The 17,047-nt window shown below is 53.5% G+C and overlaps 1 protein-coding gene across 7 annotated transcripts in view; it reads right to left on the bottom strand.

The window, feature by feature from the left end:
* Positions 1-17,047, bottom strand: part of MARK2 (microtubule affinity regulating kinase 2) — a 57,100-nt gene that overhangs the window by 10,259 nt on the left and 29,794 nt on the right. For all 7 annotated transcript variants that reach the window (XM_035013095.1, XM_035013097.1, XM_035013099.1 and 4 more), the window contains exons 2-11: positions 6,181-6,360; positions 5,928-5,981; positions 2,972-3,020; positions 2,592-2,657; positions 2,433-2,503; positions 2,158-2,214; positions 1,239-1,475; positions 413-532; positions 208-307; positions 18-130 (exon numbers count right to left, since the gene is read on the bottom strand). In XM_035013095.1, coding sequence (XP_034868986.1) covers positions 18-130; positions 208-307; positions 413-532; positions 1,239-1,475; positions 2,158-2,214; positions 2,433-2,503; positions 2,592-2,657; positions 2,972-3,020; positions 5,928-5,981; positions 6,181-6,360 — 1,047 coding nt within the window. The remainder of the gene's footprint in view (positions 1-17; positions 131-207; positions 308-412; positions 533-1,238; positions 1,476-2,157; positions 2,215-2,432; positions 2,504-2,591; positions 2,658-2,971; positions 3,021-5,927; positions 5,982-6,180; positions 6,361-17,047) is intronic.

Here is a 17,047-nt window from a genome sequence, read left to right as displayed (position 1 = left end):
GAGGAGGGGGCACACACCTCAGAGCTCTTGTAGCCCAGGAGCAGATAGGTGGCCATCACCTCGTTGTACCTCTGGCCCACCAGTGAGTCCTGGATCTCTTCCCGTGTGTAACCCATGGACACCATCAATTCTGCACAGGGGGGACATATAGTTAAGGCTGGTCCTGAGTCCTAGGGAGTTCAAGCTCATAACTCAGCAGAGCCTCACCTGTCCGCCGGGGGTCCTTGTAGTCAGGGAGTGGCTCCACATAAGGCTTTAATTCATCATCTTCATGACCCACATTCATCCATCGATCTTTCATGATTTGCTGGGGAGCAAAAGGAAGGGTATGGGCAGGGAGGAAGGAGACTGAGCTTGGAGGTGTCCCTGGGAACCCTGGACTTTCCAGCCAGCTGGGCTCCAGGCTGCTCACCTCTAAAGTGCCTCTCTTGCTGGGGTTGAGAATGAGAAATTTCTTAAGCAGGTTTTCACAGTCCGTGGACATGTAGAACGGAATGCGGTATTTTCCCCTCAGTACCCGTTCCCGTAGCTCCTGAGGTAGGAGGCAAATTTATTTTATTATTATTTTTTTTAAGTAAGCTCTACGCCCAACGTGGGTCCTGAACTCACGACCCTGAGACCAATGGTCGCCTGCTCTACCAACTGAGCCAGCCAGGTGCCCCAGTAGGAGGGAAATTTAAATCACCCCAAGGCCCAGGGAAGAAACCTAATACAAAACCTTCAGCTCCTGAGAGCGAAAGACTGACCAGGCAGACACACATGAAACATGGCAGGAGGCAGAGAGCCCGAGACAAGGCACCCCACTAGAGAGGCACTGAGGTCAACACCCTATGCCCATTAGCTTGACCAGCCTGAGGCCTGCCATCCCAAGCACCTTGGAGGGGTGAACGGATATACCATCTATCCTATCCCTTGAGGAACGAATGGAGGTCATTACACTGGGCACAGAAGACCCCATGTCTGCTGCTACCCTTAGCAAGCCCGTCTCCGAATTGGGGACGGGCTTGGGGAAAATGCAGAGGTGGCAAGTGTGAGAGAGCTCAGGGGTAAGCCCAGAAGCCAAGAGTGGAAAGGAGAGGCAATAAAAATGATCTAAGCCTCGGGCGCCTGGCTGCCTCAGTCGGCAGTGTGCGATTCTTGATCTTGGGGTTGTGAGTTTAAGCCCCATGTTCGATGTAGAGATTACTCCAAAATAAAATTTGAAAAAAACAAACAACTAAGTCTTCGATTCACTCCACCTTGAGGTTCTGTCCATCAAAAGGCAGGGATCCACTGACCAGTGTATACAGGATAACTCCCAGGCTCCATACATCCACCTCGGGTCCATCGTATTTTTTGCCCTGGAAGAGCTCTGGGGCAGCATAGGGGGGACTGCCACAGAAGGTATCCAGCTTGTTCCCAAAGGTGAATTCGTTGCTGAAGCCAAAGTCTGCAATCTTAATGTTCATATCAGCATCCAAGAGCAGGTTTTCTGCCTGGGAGGTAAGATGGAAAATATCAGGACCAAGCGGACCAGAGTAAGCCACTGAACAGGAAGGAGCCGGGGGGGATGGGAGCACAGACAGGAAGCCATCCTCAGTCTCAGGACTTTCTCCACCAACGCCAGGGCAGGCCTTCAGTCAGTGTGAAGAGGCTGGGCTGGAGGAGGGCAGCGCAGGTCCCCTCACACAGGCAGCCACAGGCGGGGGGCGGGGAAGGGGGTTCTGGGGGCTCTGCCATGTCAGGCTCGGGTTAATCGCAGTCATGTCTGCCAGGACTCGGGGGCCAGGAACCTCCGAGGTAGTCTACTCTCTAACATCTCAGGGAAAGCGCTGAGCGAGTGCGCACCCGCGAAGAGCTGTGGGTCAGTCAACATTCTGCCCTCGGTCAGCAGCCAGGCTGCCTGAAGGTGCAGAACCTGCGGTGCTCCCGCCACGCCTGGCAGCCCTGGAAGACGATGTGCCCAGCGACGAGACCCTCTGTTGGCTGGCTGGAATGAGATCTAAGTCCAGTCGTGAGGCCTGTGTCAGAAGCAGCCCTAGGGGCTTCCTCATCATCTCCAAAAAATTAAAAACTGGAGTTTCCTTGAACACTCAGGGCCTGAGGGTTATGGCATTGGTGACAGAGGGTGAAAGACCCAGCCCCAACTCAGACACAGGGCACGAGAGCGCGCCTCACCTTTAAGTCTCTATGAACAATAAACTTCTGGTGGCAGTATTGCACGGCAGACACTATCTGAAAGGAAGGAAGAAGGGTTAGCCCAGTGGCATCTGAGGGCGGGCCATGGGACTCGCAGACCTGTGATCCCGTGACCTAGTTCTAAGCTGCCACAGCGGCAGGCAAAGCCCAAAGGACCCTCCACAGGCCACTTAGAGAGAGGCAGCTCCTTCTTATATGCCAAATCCCAAGAGGCAGAGGTCGGGCCCATACTCTGCAAAGGGAGCCACACCCACCTGGCGGAATTTGGCTCGAGCCTCTTTTTCTTTCATCCTGCCATGAGCCACCAGGTAGTCAAACACCTCTCCTGCAAGACACAGGGGTGGGGTCTAGGTCGGAGCTTACTGGGGCTGGGGGACAGGGGGGCACACAGAAAGAGGCAGTCCCACACCTACCTCCACTGGCGTACTCCATGACAAGGTACAGAGTTTTCTCAGTCTCGATCACCTCAAATAACTTAACTATAAAAGAAAAGGCCAAGTCACCAGTCAGAGAAGTAGTAGAGGCCACACTCTGAGGCCCAACCTGAGCAGAGGCATCCTGGGGACAAAAGCTCCCTCCCCTCCTCCACGAGGGCAAGTTCCTCTCATGACAGCCACACTACTCAGGATAGCCCAGTGTGCCAGAGGCAGAGGTGGATTTTGAGCTGGGCTTCCCCAGAGGCATTCTCAAGGACTCCAGACTCTAGCAAACAGCATGCCTCGGGGAGGAATACAGGCTGGGAAGTGGAGCCATGCTGTGGGGGAAGAAGGAAGGAATGACATCTGGTTCTCACCTATGTTGGGATGATTCAACACCTTCATTATTCTTACTTCGCGGAATAGCTAGAAAAGAAAATACCAAGGGTCATGGTTGCTTAACTTGCTCCCCTCAGGTCCCCTCCAAACAGAGCCACTGCTTGGATTCTTCTCCCCAGAGAGAAAACAGGCAAAGAAATAGGGCAGCTGTCCAGGTCACCCAGACCTGTCACTGATGGCTTAGAAGTGGGTGAGGGGGAATGAGAGCAGAAGCATCAGTGGGAGGAAAGCTGGGTTCCAGCGACTTGTACCCTTGGGTTCAGCATCTGGATAGACCAGCCACATGCCCTCTGTTGCAGTGTCCCCAAATCCAACCCCCAAACAGCAGACGGGTTTGGCTGGGTGCCTCTGAAGGCGGGAGTGTGAGCCCATGTACATGAATATTCAGAACCAGGGCTGCTGCTAAAGTTCAGTGACAAAACAGACTCCAGCTTGGTGTGTGTGTGTGTGTGTGTGTGCTGGGTGGGGCGGATCTGAAGGGGGCCCCCATCATCTTCTGGTATACAGTGTGTGTGTGTGTGTGTGTGTGTGTGCGCGCGTGCGCTGGGGGGGATCTGAAGGGGGCCCCCATCATCTTCTGGTTTACAGAAGTTAGAGGGCTCTGCACTAGTGGGCAGGCCCTTCTCTCCTGGGCCTCTGGGGCGGTGACAGAAGAAGCCGCTCCTATATATAGCTGATGCCAATTTTAATCAAACCCACCTCCACACACTCACGCTCTCTTTGTGAAACAAAATCAGGGACTCCAAACCATGTATTTCCATAAAGAAAGATGACAGAAATGAACTCCATCCCCTCTGCGGGGGCCAGAGAACTGGAGGTGGGGTTTTGGTAACTTCCAGGCCTCACCATTTGCACAAAGAGCAGAACTAGTTGTTTATATTATGTTGTGTTTTTCTTTGCGGGGGGGGCGAGGAGAGGTCTTAAGACCTAATTCAGGATAGAGTTTATGGAATCAAGTGAGCACGGTTTTTCCCCTTAATGAGATCCGAGAGCTTCTGTGAGCTGGAAAGGAAAAGAAGAGACAGGCTTTCCAATCTTCGGGAATCTGATTCTGAACTTGGCTCCCTTTTCTTGTTAGAGCCCAGGTTTCTCTTGCCTTCTTCCCTGGTTCAGCAGTTGTCTTGGATGAAGAGGCAAAAAATCCTGGACACCACCTCAGGGGTGGTAAGCAACCGGGAAGTAACACTGAAATGGGGCCGGAGGCAGTGGCCAGGGTCCCCTCCACCACACACACACATCCCCCTGGGCACCCGCTGGCCTGGAAGAGGCATTCTCCTGGGAGAACAGTGGAGTTTTCTGGGCTCAGCTGAGAACCCTGAGGGCGATAGATTCTTCGCTATTGTCCTTTTTTACGGATCACTGCTGGGATCAAATTTAACCAGAGCGATTTGGCCAGAATCAGATTGGCCTTGGTAACAGTGTGTGTTAAAAGGCTTTTCAAATGGCTACATTTGTCTGGCACTGGAGCCTTCCAGCCGGCTGGTCAGGAAGAGGCAGAGAGAAAAAAGAGGTGGGAAATAAGACGGCCTGGCTGACTGTGGCAATCACCATATGGTAGGCTGGACTGCACCAAAGACCAAATGGCCCACACCAAGCTGGCTTCCACCCTGTAGAGTCTGAGCCAACATATCAAGAGTAGCCCTCTTTCCCTTCCTTCCGGAAAGCTCTAAGCAGGAAAGCCCTGGTGATGACAGTAGTGTTTCCTTGGAACCAAAGAACCTTGAGGGGATCCCGGGGCAAACAAAAAATAGGAAACACCTTGGTTTTGGCTGCAGCGTGTCAAGGCACCTCCACCTCCACCCTGCTAGTCCGTGAGTGCCCCTCTCAACACCAGCCCCCAACCCTAGTCCCAAGCTTCCCAATCCCACTGTAGCTGACTATCAGCATGAGGTCATGCCCTCTCCTGACTCAACTAACACAATGTGCTCATGGAAAAAAAAAAATTCAGTCTACCTCATGATAGAAAGAACTAGGTGCATCAAGGTCAGGAAATCTGAACCAGGGTCAGGGGAGTATGAGGGCACAAGGAAATCTGACTGACCTAAACAGGGGCAGCTTTTTGGGAGCCAGAGGGAGACTTCCTCCTTCCCCTAACTGCCAGAGCCCAGGATGAGGAGAGAGGGCAGAGTTTCCAGTTCAACATCAACCCGTCCCTGGCAAGCTGTCCCATTATGCAAATCGAAGCCTCCTTTTCATGTCCCCACCAGCTCTTCATAGTTTCCCAACCAGGGGGCATGTGTTCCCACCCGACCAGCTAGCTAAGACAGACCTCAGTTTCCCACTGTAAGTCAAGGAAGGAAGGAAAAGTTCAACTTCACCTAGCGAACAGTACATGCAAATGACTGACGTTTAGCCAAGAGGAGCCTAGAAGTGAGAAGGCAAATTGGGAGTACCTGTCCTTAATCTGCACAAACTGGCAGGGCCTCGAGACTGTGGAGTTTAGCTTCTAAAAACCACAGTCTTCCATACCCACATCCCCTAAAAATGTAGCTGGCACAAATGTGGTGGCAGGCCTCCCTGCCTCCTCTTATCCCTGTATGTCTAGAGCCACTCCTTTGGATCATTCCAGATCTTGGAGTCACCAAACGCATGTTTCTAGTAATGGCTACGAACGTGTGTTTTTGCATAGGGCTGGCCACGGGCCAGAAGATAACAAGATGCAGGAAGTAGGTCAGATAGATAGGCCAAATGGTGGGGAAGGGCAGAAAGACTTTGAAAGAGCCAGTGCCTGTGGCCAGGAAGCCCACCCAGGAGGGGTCAACGTGGTGGATCCGATCAGAGCCCCATAGGTAGCAGAGCCATGGAGCAGCGGGGACAGTGAAATGACCGGAGATTTTTAAGTTAAGGATTCAAGGGGAGGCCCACCTGGGGTCAAGTAGATCACTGACCCCTGAAGAGAGGTTTAGAAAGGAACAGAAGGTGCTGTGTGCTTACCTTCTGGAGGCTGGAGGAGTTCAGTTGAGTCTTGTCAATGATCTTCACAGCTACCTGCACAGGAGACAAAAAGCCCCCGATTCCCTCTCTGAGCAGGCTGAACCCAGGACTCAACTCTCCCTCCTCCTCTATATTTCCACCTCCTTTTGCCTTCTCCCTCTCAACACTTCCATTCGACTCGATGGCATTTCCACCTGACAACAAGAGGGTGGCTGCGGCAGTTGTCCCACCGCGCCCAGCCCCCGGAGCTCACCTCTTTCCCGGTCAGGATGTGCCGGGCCAGCTTCACCTTGGCGAAGTTACCCTTGCCGATGGTCTTAAGGAGTCGGTAGTTACCAATGTGGGGCTGCTCGTCAGCAGAGGCGGCTGAGTTGCGGCCCCGCAGCATGTTGGACTTACTGCTGGGCTTGGGGTCGAGGTGTCCCAGGGTGGGCTGCAGGGTGGAGACAGGCACACCTTTCCGGACGCCGCCCTCTCAGTTCCCCGTTCCCTTGCCCTTAGCTCTCCACAAGAAACCCAAGAGGCTGGGGGAGTAGGGGCGGACTGCAGGGGGCTGGCAGGCAGGCAGAGGATCGGAAGGCGTGGGGGAGGAGAGGAGAAACGAGCCGGCCTTCACCGCAAGAGAGCAGAGCATACAATCCAGTCCAGCGTGCTGTGGGTGTGGGAGCTCGGGATCTGTGCTGTCCCACCCGCCGCTCGCGGCAATAACCCAGCAGCCCCTCTGCCTCCTGTGGGCGAGCGCCTCCTGCTGGCCTCCCTGCCGCCTGTTCACGCCGGGACAAGGAGGCGTGGCAAAGTCCCAGGAGCCCAACAGTCAGGATTACTTTAAAGCACTCATCACCACCCAACACTTCACCTTTACTTTTATTATCTATTACTTTACATTCATTTGTCGTCGATCCCGATGAGAATGGAAGCTCATGAAGGCAGGCGTAAGTCATTTATTCACTGACACATCCCAGCACCTACACGATCGGAGTTAGGACAGATGCTCAATGAAACTTGTGCCGAGAACAAACAGAACGACAGGGTCTGAGCAAGGTGACCGTCTGCCCTCAGATATCCCGTCGCTTGAACAAGGGTGTGACAAAGCAGCAATCATGGCAATGGCACTGAACAGCTACAGAAACAGAACACAAAAACCGTACGACCCAGACGAAAACACACGTTTACATGAAGACATGTGTGTTCCTCAGAGGACTACACAGAGTTGCTAGTGAGCCAGTGGTTCTGCTCCTCGGTTCACACCTAAGAGGAATGGAACGGACATCCCACCGATGCTCGTTCGTAACATCCACGCTCGCAAAAGCCCCAGAGTAGAAACCACTCACATGTCCATTAATTGACAAATGGAGAAACACACTGTGGAAAAGGCACATAGCGGACTCTTTGTCTGCAATAAAAAGCAGCGACACCTGCTACGATATGGAAGAATCTTGAAAACAGGATGCTAAATGAACAAAGATGGCCACAAAGGACCACATATTGTATGATTCCATTTATTTGAAATGTTCAGAATAGGCAAATCCACAGACAGATTAGTCTAGGACTGAGGAGGGTGGGGATTAGGGGTGACAACTAAGGGGTGTGGGGTTTCTTTCTGTGCTAATGAATGTGTCCTAATGAACTGCTGATTGTGGTGATGGCTACATCACTCTGTGAATTTACTCAAAGCCACTTAATCGTACACTTTGCACGGGTGAATTGTGTGGCATATGAATTACATTTGAATAGAAGTGTTAAGAGTCTGACCTAAGTCTCGTTTGGAGGCCTGATTCACCTCTCAAAGGGAAATGATGCCTGATGCCATCGCTCTCACATACGGGGACAAAGTGCTGCCAGAGCCTCATCCCAGAACCATCCAGAGCTACCTTGGAAACTTCAAGGACACAGTGTGGAGGAGAGCAGGGTGACCAGAAGTGTGAGTCCAAGCTCTTCCTCTCACGGCCCCTTCGGGCGGGGCTGTCGTGAAGCCCTCCACAACCACAGGGAAAAGAAAGGACTTGCCACGCCACCCAAGGAACTGTCCAGGGTTCCTTGCAAGAAGCTTGCTTCCCTCATCAGATGCTTTCCAGGCAGAAAAACAAGAACACAAAGCAAATAGCCTGCTACTGACGTTTCCCCCTTCTTACTTGTGTCAACGGAGGGCCTTTCTTTCTCTCTGCATAGTAGCTGCTGGCTGGTTTGGGGTAAGCGGTCTGATTCAGATCCCAAAAGCTCACGGATTTAGGTGTTTGAGGGGAAAAAAAAAAAGATCCCATGCATATGGTCGATTTTGAAGGGAGAGCTTCCTGACATCTCAGCAGAGTCCCTTTTAACCTCTTTCGCTCTTTAGGGCGTGTTCTCTCTCTCTTGTGAGTCCTCACCACCCCTCCCATGTCCACCAAGTCCCAGGGCCTTTGCTGTCTGCCCACTGGAGCCCACAAAGCTCTCTTGCCCTCTGTGCTTCAGACACCCTGTTGCTCACTTACCTCTGGTTGGTCCTCAGTGTTTGCTAGACCAGTAGATTTTCAAACACCTGCTTTTTACCCTTCCAAAGCAACCCTAGGATTCACATCCTTTGGAGAGAAGGGCATTCCTAGGTACCTGCCTTGGGCTCAGTCTACCAAAGGGTACCCTGAGCCCCCTCCATCAGGGTCCTGAAGACCGGGCCTCCATGGCCTACCTCTTCTCAGCCCCATCCTCCCAGCAAGTGCTGCTAGACTGCCTACCACCCTACCTGGTCTGCCTCAGGGGCCGTGAACAGGGAAAATCTTCCCTCTGCCCCAGCTTTCACGAGAGGAAGATGGGTGGCAAAGTGTCCTTGGCAACCTCCAATTCATCCCCTAAGTTTCTTGTCACTCCCCTCGTATCCCCTGAGGATACGAATCAAAGGCAGCAAGAGCTTGGCAGTCTCCAAGCTCTCAAAATTGTTAATAGGAATTTAGAGTTGACTTGAAGATTTGGGCCCTCTGCCCCTCTGAAGCCAAATCTGGGAATCCTACTGTCCTTCCCGACCTCTGCTCTGCGCCTCACTCTTGGTGCTTCTGGCCCTCAGGGCAGGTCTGTGTGGCCCAGCAGGACAGCATCGCCCGCCAGGATCAGCGGACCTCAAGCACATCAATAACCACAAGAGCGGCTCTGCCATCCACCTCCCTCCTTACAGGGGTACAGAGGTGTGGTTAAGAGTGCAAATGCCAGAGACAAACTGCTAGTGTCCAAAACCTAAATCTGTCAATGACTCAACACATGCTAACTCTATTATTATCAACACCATCCTTAAGAGGGAGATGAGATTAGTACAAAGGGGGAAGGAAGGGACGCCTGGGTGGCTCAGTCGGTTAAGCGTCTGCCTTCGGCTCAGGTCATGATCCCAGGGTCCTGGGATCGAGTCCCGCATCGGGCTCCCTGCTCCATGGGGAGCCTGCTTCTCTCTCTGCCTCTGTCTCTCTCTCTGTCTCTCATGAATAAATAAATAAAAAAATCTTCAAAGGGGGAAGGAAACCACCCAAGAGAGGACCAGTGCAGCGTGACCCCAGGCACCTGTGTCAGGAGATGGTCTAGTGGGTGCCAGGGAGCTCTGTCCAGCAGAACCAGGTTCGAGTCCTGGCTCCCCCACTTATTAGCATTAGTTTCCTCATCTGTAAAGTGGTGATAAAATATTGCCTACTTCACGTTAGGTGAGAGAACACATGTAAAATGCTTTATCCAGTGCTAAATGAAGAGCAACCATTATTATTTTTAGTTCCCAAATACTACTGTCTGCAAAGTCAAAGGTCCCTTTGTCAACAAGACTTCCACCTGAGTGGAGTCCTCCTAAGCCAGCGGTCGCCCAGTGGGGGCCAAGGCCATAAGATGTTCTGGCCCTCCCCACTGGAGAGGGGTCCAGGCTGAGCTGTGGACGCCCTCCCCTCTGGCCCACCTTGCTAGCCTGCACCAGCACTTCTAGCCTCCAGAGGAGGCGACCGGACAGGGCAGCTGTGAAGGGCTGGTCCCCAGCCAGGCATCCAGAACAGATAGAGAGAAGGTTCGGCTTGTCCAGGACCCAGAGAAGCAGGGAACACTGGCCTGTGATCATTGATCCTCCGGCTCCTCTTTCAGGACTGAAACCACCCAACTGTCAGGACTCAAAGACCAAAGACCGTAGCCCTCCTCTCCCTCCTTTTCACCTCTCCTCTGAGACATTTCCCATAGCAGGCATGTGGGCCAAGGTGAGAAGAGCCCAGGGAAGCAAGCAGAGAAAGGGAGTGAAGAAAGGAAAAAGTCTCCAGCAGAGAATGTTTCTTGGACCATGGCCCCACAGGAGGTGGCTGCCCTGAAGGCTGAAGTGGAGGTAAGGGTGCGGAGACCATCTCTTCTGTGGTCCTGACTAGGTCCACTCAGCCTGGATCCAGATCTCACCACCAGGTTGGGGGCTGAGGACTGGCTGCCCTTCTGGGCCAACGAAACAGGCTCTGGCTAAAGCCACACTCTTCCCTCTACCTCTGTCCTCCCTGCTCACAGTAAGATAGGAACAACAGACATTCCCAAAGCCCTGGCCCACAGCACACCACAGTCAGACCCTACAGATCTGAGGAAGTCTGTTGCAAGTTGCCAGCACGAGTCTCAGGTAGCCTTCAGAAAGAACAGGGGGTCACCCTGCGAGGCCATATTTGGAACCGATGGCAGACCACACAGGTGACTTAGCAGGCCTGACTCAGAAGCGGGACGTGAACAGCTCTGGAGGCTCAACAGAGAGGTGGAATACAGGACCCGGGGAGAAAAGAAAGTGGCTTCTATCTAGCAGGCCCTTCAACCTGGGATCTCCAAACTCAGCCTTAGGCGTGTTGCCAGGTTCGCCCGGAAGACAGCCTCCACCCCTGAGGCCCAGCACTGACTCAGGTAGGCAGGGCCCCTTCCCTAACGCTGGGGGCACCTACCAACAGTTCTCCCCTAGAAAAGCCCGTGCTGCGGGGCTCTGCATTCAGGCCTGGCCTCAAGTGTCCTGAGACTTCCCCAGGGCTGGGAGGGGTGATAGGCAGGTACTCCCCGGCCAGAGGCAAAGTAAGCCTGGGCACTGTGGGAAGAAAAGGGTCCCTTGGGCGCCGGCCCAGTGCACCCGCCCCAGATCCCAGTCTCCCCTCGCTGGAACACCTGAGCACCTCCCTGCTCTGGGCCTCCACCTGTCACCTGCCCCCTCCTCTCACTCTGGGTGCGCCTGCTGACTCAACCTATGGAGACTCTCCTTCCGGTATTTGCCCCCTCTTCCTTTCCCAGCCAGTGCCTCTTTCCATGAATTTTACTACCTGTGCTAGCGCCTGGCTCCATTTAGCAATTCTTTAAAGATCCTGTGTTTGGGGTGGGAGGGAGGAGAGAGGAAGGGGGCAATCCCACAGCAGAAAAGGGGAAAACATACCCGGCTGGAGAAAGGGACAAGGACTACCAGCAACTTCCATTCAGCAGAGCCCACAGCAGAACCTGTCAGGCAGCGAGGGCAAAGTACAGAGGCCGGGAAGAGCCAGGCCCAGGGCGGGGGCTGCCGGCTCTGCCAGCCACCCTTACTCAGCCGAAGCAGGCGACACCTTCCACCACCTCCTCAGTGAAAAACAGTGAGGCAGCCAGGCCTGAGCGGCTCCTGCCTGGAAACCTGGACTGTGTCGCAACCGAAACCACCACTAGCAGAGAGAGACCGGGCTTGGCAAGGAGAGCAACAGGGACAAAAAGCCCCACAGCTTCCCGCAGGCCGGGGTCTGGTGGCCAGAAAATGCATGCAGTCCCAGGACACGACACCGACACCGGGAGCAAGGTGGGAAGAAAGGGGCAGGCAGGCAACGGGAAGGAAGGGAGATAGAGAGAGAGAGAGGCGGGTTTAGATCAACTTCCTTCTCCCTTCCCCTCCCCCTCCCCGGAAGTGGGCTGCCCCACCCTCCCCAAGGTGCTTTGCTGGGTAACAGCTGGGAGAGGGTGAAGAGGCTCTGCTCCAGCCAGGGCTGTCATAAAGTCCTTATCTCACCTTCTCCCGCAGCAGGTGGGACCTGGGGAGGGGCTCCAACTGGCGGGGAGGAGTATGTGTGAATCAGGCCGGCTGACCTGGAGGAGCAGCCTTGCCAGAGACCAGCAAGCCACCCATGGGAGAACAAGAAGGGGGTTAAGCAGAAACCAGCAATCTAACAGTGGCAGATGGACCTCCTGCTTCACAAAATGCAGTGTTTAACTCAGAAAAATGCATATTCCACTTCTACACAAAATATTTTGGATGTAATTTCAGGGAGTTCAGGGACCCTGTGAAGCCCCTTTAGAGGTCGATGGGTTCCAGACTAAAAACCTTTGTCACTGATTGAATAAGACATTTAATTCTAAAACTTGCCCCAAAGATGGGGAACCAACCAAATGTCCCTCTAAGTCCCTTCCAGCCCTGATTCTGGGAGTCCATCCCTAGGTTCCTGCCCAACCTCCGACGAGTCTCCATCACCCCCCCTCCCACCCCAACAACACTGCTTTACGAACTTCAATGGCCAGGGACAGCAGCAGGGACGTTGGTCTTCACACCTTCCTCCTGCAAAGCTCTCCTGTCTGGGCATCTGCTAACTCGGGGCGATGGCGCTCTCCCTTGTCTGAGTTCTGCGTTCCGGTCACGCCTTTCTTCTGGCTCCCAGATCTACTTCGAATTCATTCCATATCTCTAGGCTAGGCTCTTTCCCATTAAGCAACTCTTGAAAGATCTCATGCTGGTAGGCCATAAACCCCTCTAGGGAAGGGCAAAGCCTCCTCTGTGCCCTCCCAGCACCTGAGCAGATACCAGGGAGACCACGCCACTCAGTGTTCGCCTTAAACAGGAGCCCTGATCAACACACTCGACATTCCTGACACTGTCTTCTGCTGCCACATATTCCCTACGTTCTCCACACCTATAGGTAGCATCCTCACGTTACAGATGAGAAATTAAAGCACAGAGGTTACGAGACTGGCCCAAGATCCCACAGCCTCCCAGCACAGAGCTGGGACTGGGGCCCAGGGCTTTCATGCCCAGGTCAGCACTCTGCTGTTCCTCACGGTCCCCTTTGCTGGCTTCCCCCAAAAGAAGATAAGGAAGTGGGGCAGGAGGTGGGGGGTGGGGAAGATGCCTAGGCCAACAGGAATGCCAGTGTCTGGCTCAGGCCGGTGTGTAGGGCTGCTGTGAGGACGTACCCAGGGGGTCCCACAGTCACCCCTCTCCGAAGTGGGCCCTGATCTGAGGGCACGAGCTTCGGGTTTATTCTGGACCCTGGGCTCAGGCTTGCCTGCAACCACCTGCCCCTTCACTCAGAGGCCGGAACAGGATCAAACGGCTTCATTTTTCCAGTCCCTAGGGTTCTGCAATGTGACAGAAAGATTGTTTCCTCAATCCTGTTTGTGGGAAGCAGTAAGGGGTTTTGTAAACTGAGGAAGTACCGAGCACTGACCTCAGACAGAGAGGCTGGGGAGAAATGGGTATGACTGAGCTGACAAGTCACGTGGCCGTGGCGAATGGCTAGTTCTTTAACCCTTCCTTCCTTCACTGCATCCAGGAACCCTCTTTGCATCCTTTAATCCTGAGCAACTGTCACTCTCAACTGCCAAGAGTCAAGAAACCCAAGGAGCATTGTGGGTAGGAGAGATCTTGTAAGGCTGGGGGAAGAACTGACCAGTGGAAATGTAACCCCCCAAATTAACTGTGATGGCTCCCCCCGGGGGACCCTCACCTTCCCTTAATACCCTGGTGCAGAAGGGAGGTGGGGCTGTGTCAGAGCGTCAGAGGGCTGCTCCCTCTTTCTGGCTGGGGCAGGTGCCCCCTGACAGAGGAGACCTGCAGAGCCAGCAACTGAAGCCTGAAGTCCAAAGCAGGTGGGTCACTTCATGCTAGCTTTTTGAGCTGCAAGCCTTACCCCAAGGCAGGGGGACCAGCACTGCAGCCTGGGCCAGGAGGGGAGCAGCCTGCAGGCCTCAAAGCAGCCATGGCAGGAGCCAGCACATGCCTGGGAGGACCAGCAGGCAAGAACTGACCTGGAGTGTGACCAGAACGGATCCAGCACCTCCAGCTCACTCCCCTGCATGCATGGACGCCACAATACAATGCTCACTCCTCATCTCCTGCCTTCGAAGCCACTTGAAATGATGGGCTCTCCCTCAAACAGGGTAGATTCTACTGAGCAACCAGAGCTTTACCAGGTTCCAGTACCGAACTTCATCCCTGAGAATCTGCTCACTGGAGTCTGGTCTCTATGTCAATCCCTAATTACTGTTGCTAATTCAGCAAACCTTTGTTGAGTGCCTAGCTCTGGAGCCAGGGCTAGTTGCAAAGTTCAGAAAGATCTAGTTCTTGCCTTCTAGAAACTTAGAGGAGGGAACTGTATATTATATTAGACTCACCATAGTATCTCTGCTTACTTAGTAAGGGAGGCAGGATAGCATGACAGAGCTCCGGAGGCTAATGGGCCTGGGGTTGGAGCCTTGCCTTTGCTCTTTACTAGTTCACTGAGAACGACTAAGATTCCTTGACTTCTCTAGATCTCAGTTTCCTCATTTGGGACATGTGGACACCACCTGTACCAACTTCACAAGATCGGCATGAAGACAAAACGAAAAACGCACGCCAGCGTGGACCGCATTGCCCAGGGCGCAGTAAGGTCTTGACAGTGTTTCCTGTGATCTCGCTTCTCTTTCGGATAGGAACCTGCTTCCCATCTCAAGGGGTCCTCTGAGCCCAGAGAAGAGCTATCATCTCTAAGAACTTGACGACAAGCACCAGTGGAGTAAAGCTGGTATTGCTTCTGGAACAGGGAAAAGTCAAATTTCTCGCGTGGCTGGGTTGTCAGGCAAAAAGACCCCCTTTCCTAACTTAAAACCACTCTTGCCAAGAGGAGCGGGTGAATAAGAAGGTGCCACACCTCTGGCTTCTAAGTAGCCCAGAGGAGGAGGAAGGTGTGCCTGCTTTTCCTCTCCTCATGGGCCCCTTAACTCCTTCCTCCCAGAAGAGGTCCAAGAAACAGCCGACATACCAGTACCACATGGTGCCAAGGGCTGGGGGAAGCTCACACTGCCAGCCTCGCACTCTATCCGGCGCCGCCCGTACCAGTGGGTTACTGTAACCATGGAGACCAACAAGTTCCTCCATATCACAGGAGAGAGTCAGCCTGCCAGCAGCCCAGGGCTCTGGGGGAGGCAGAAGGCAGCCTGCAGCAGAAAGGTCTGGCTCACTTTACAGAGGACTGTGGGGAGCTGATGGGAGCCTAACCAGTACAGCTGAGGTGCCTGGGCCTCCCTCTTCCTTCCTTTGTAGTGTATGTTTTTATTCAGCACATTGGCTGATTCTATACCGTGCAGGAGCAAAGGGCTGGAGTCACAGACCTGCAGTGGGACCCCAGCTGCGCCACTCTGGCTGCTGGGTGGGGAACAGCTCAGAAGTGTGGTATGAAGAGTCACATAGATGCACACGCACTAAAAGCAAGGCTCCAGCTATCATGTAACATCTTCTTTTAAGGGATCCAGGTCAGTAAACACTCTTATCCCTAGTTTATCCCAAATCCTTTTGTTTGAGGCATTATCCAGACACCTTCTTAGCAGAGAGTGATCTCTCCCTTCTCTGGATCTCACAGCACCCTATCTGTACCCGTTCATGTCTTCCGACTCTGTGTCGCCACACCTTAGCCTCCTCAAGCCCTGAGAGGTCAGAGACGGTGTCTTGCTCACCCTCGTATGCCCTCAGTGCCCAACATTTAGTACCTGCACCCAGCTGGCCCATGGTAAAACACTTGAGGAATAAAAATGGTACAAGTTTTTGATCCTTACAGGCACCCTCCTGGAAGGAGAGACAAGGGCAGAAGGAAGATCAAAACCTCTTGCCACAAGACCCTTTTCTCCTCTTTCAAGACAGTTGTTGGTTCCCTGTCTGGCCTTCCCCCTAGACAGTGCTTTAGGGAGGGACCCGGGTCTGTGATTCATGGCCCACAACAATCCTCTAGCACAGAGCAGGAGTCTGCAATCAGTACTGAATGAATAAATGTGTACGAAGGAATAACTAAGAAAACGTGCAAGGGCATCTTCATGACAGTCTCTGGGCCCCACACCAATAACCCGCATCTGTGCCCTCTGCAGGCAACATCCAAGCGGGCAGGAAGCCACAAGATCCCCTCACCCAAGGATAGAGGGCTCCTATGGAGCGTTAGCTCCACAAACTTCCTCAGGTGGTGAAGAGGCCCTTGGTGCTCTCTCCCAACACAATGCTGGAGGCAAAGGTAGTCACCAAGGTGGACTGGAGACGGACTCAGAACACAGGCACAGCCAGGGATGGGAGGGCCTATGCCCCCACACTCCCGTCCCTGACCCCCTCAAACAAGCCCAAGCCCCCTCCTTTCATCACGGGGTGGGGGATCCTCTTCTCCGAACTTCCTGATGCCCAACAACCACTGGGCCCTCCCACTTGAGACCGCTCTCTGCCTCTCCACATTCAATCTCACAACTGCTTTGCTATCGAAACCACTGTGTCTTGCTGTGACAACGCAAGGCAGCTCGGGCCATTCTAAGAGCTACTGATTTGGGGAAGTGACAGTGACTTGTAGGAGACATTTATGCTTTGCCACCCTGAGAGCTCGGCTTTCATATTTCCTCCTTGAACCAATGTAATGACTGTAAGACCCTGTCACCCCTAGAACGCCAACAAAATTCACCCATACACACCTGCCTCCTGTCCTGCTGCACAAATTGGCATTCCCACCCTGCCCCCCACCCCTCCCCAAGCTGCCTCCTGTTACAGAAAAGCAAAGGAACTAAAAACAGCAGCTGGGGAGCTCAGTTGACTCACCCAGCATAATCATCTCCTCCCAGAATCTCCCATCTTCTCCTGGGGTTTTTGCCAACACAAAGTAAAAAAGAAGCACGAGATCTTTAAAAACAACAACAACAACAAAAAAACCCACAAAAAACCTCTCTCAGCATTTATGCAACAGCCTTTCTACCTGAGTGCAGATTTAGCCCTTTGTATTTGCCCTTTCCAACGTGGTTTCCTTAGAACGTCTTCATGCCGAGGAGCAGATCCAGCTCCAGGCTGGGAAACAGGCCTTCTGGGTCCTCTCCAGTTCCAGCGCCACACTGGAAGGTGCTGAATAAGACATGTGCCTCCTTCCACGGCATCCTCCTCTGGAAGT

Source organism: Mirounga leonina, unplaced genomic scaffold (assembly GCF_011800145.1).
Source record: "Mirounga leonina isolate KUSES-001 unplaced genomic scaffold, KU_Mleo_1.0 Mir_166, whole genome shotgun sequence".
In the NCBI taxonomy this organism is placed as follows: Eukaryota; Metazoa; Chordata; class Mammalia; order Carnivora; family Phocidae; genus Mirounga; species Mirounga leonina.
Note: the sequence above shows the minus strand (reverse complement) of the source record. Positions and strands in the feature narration are given on the sequence as shown.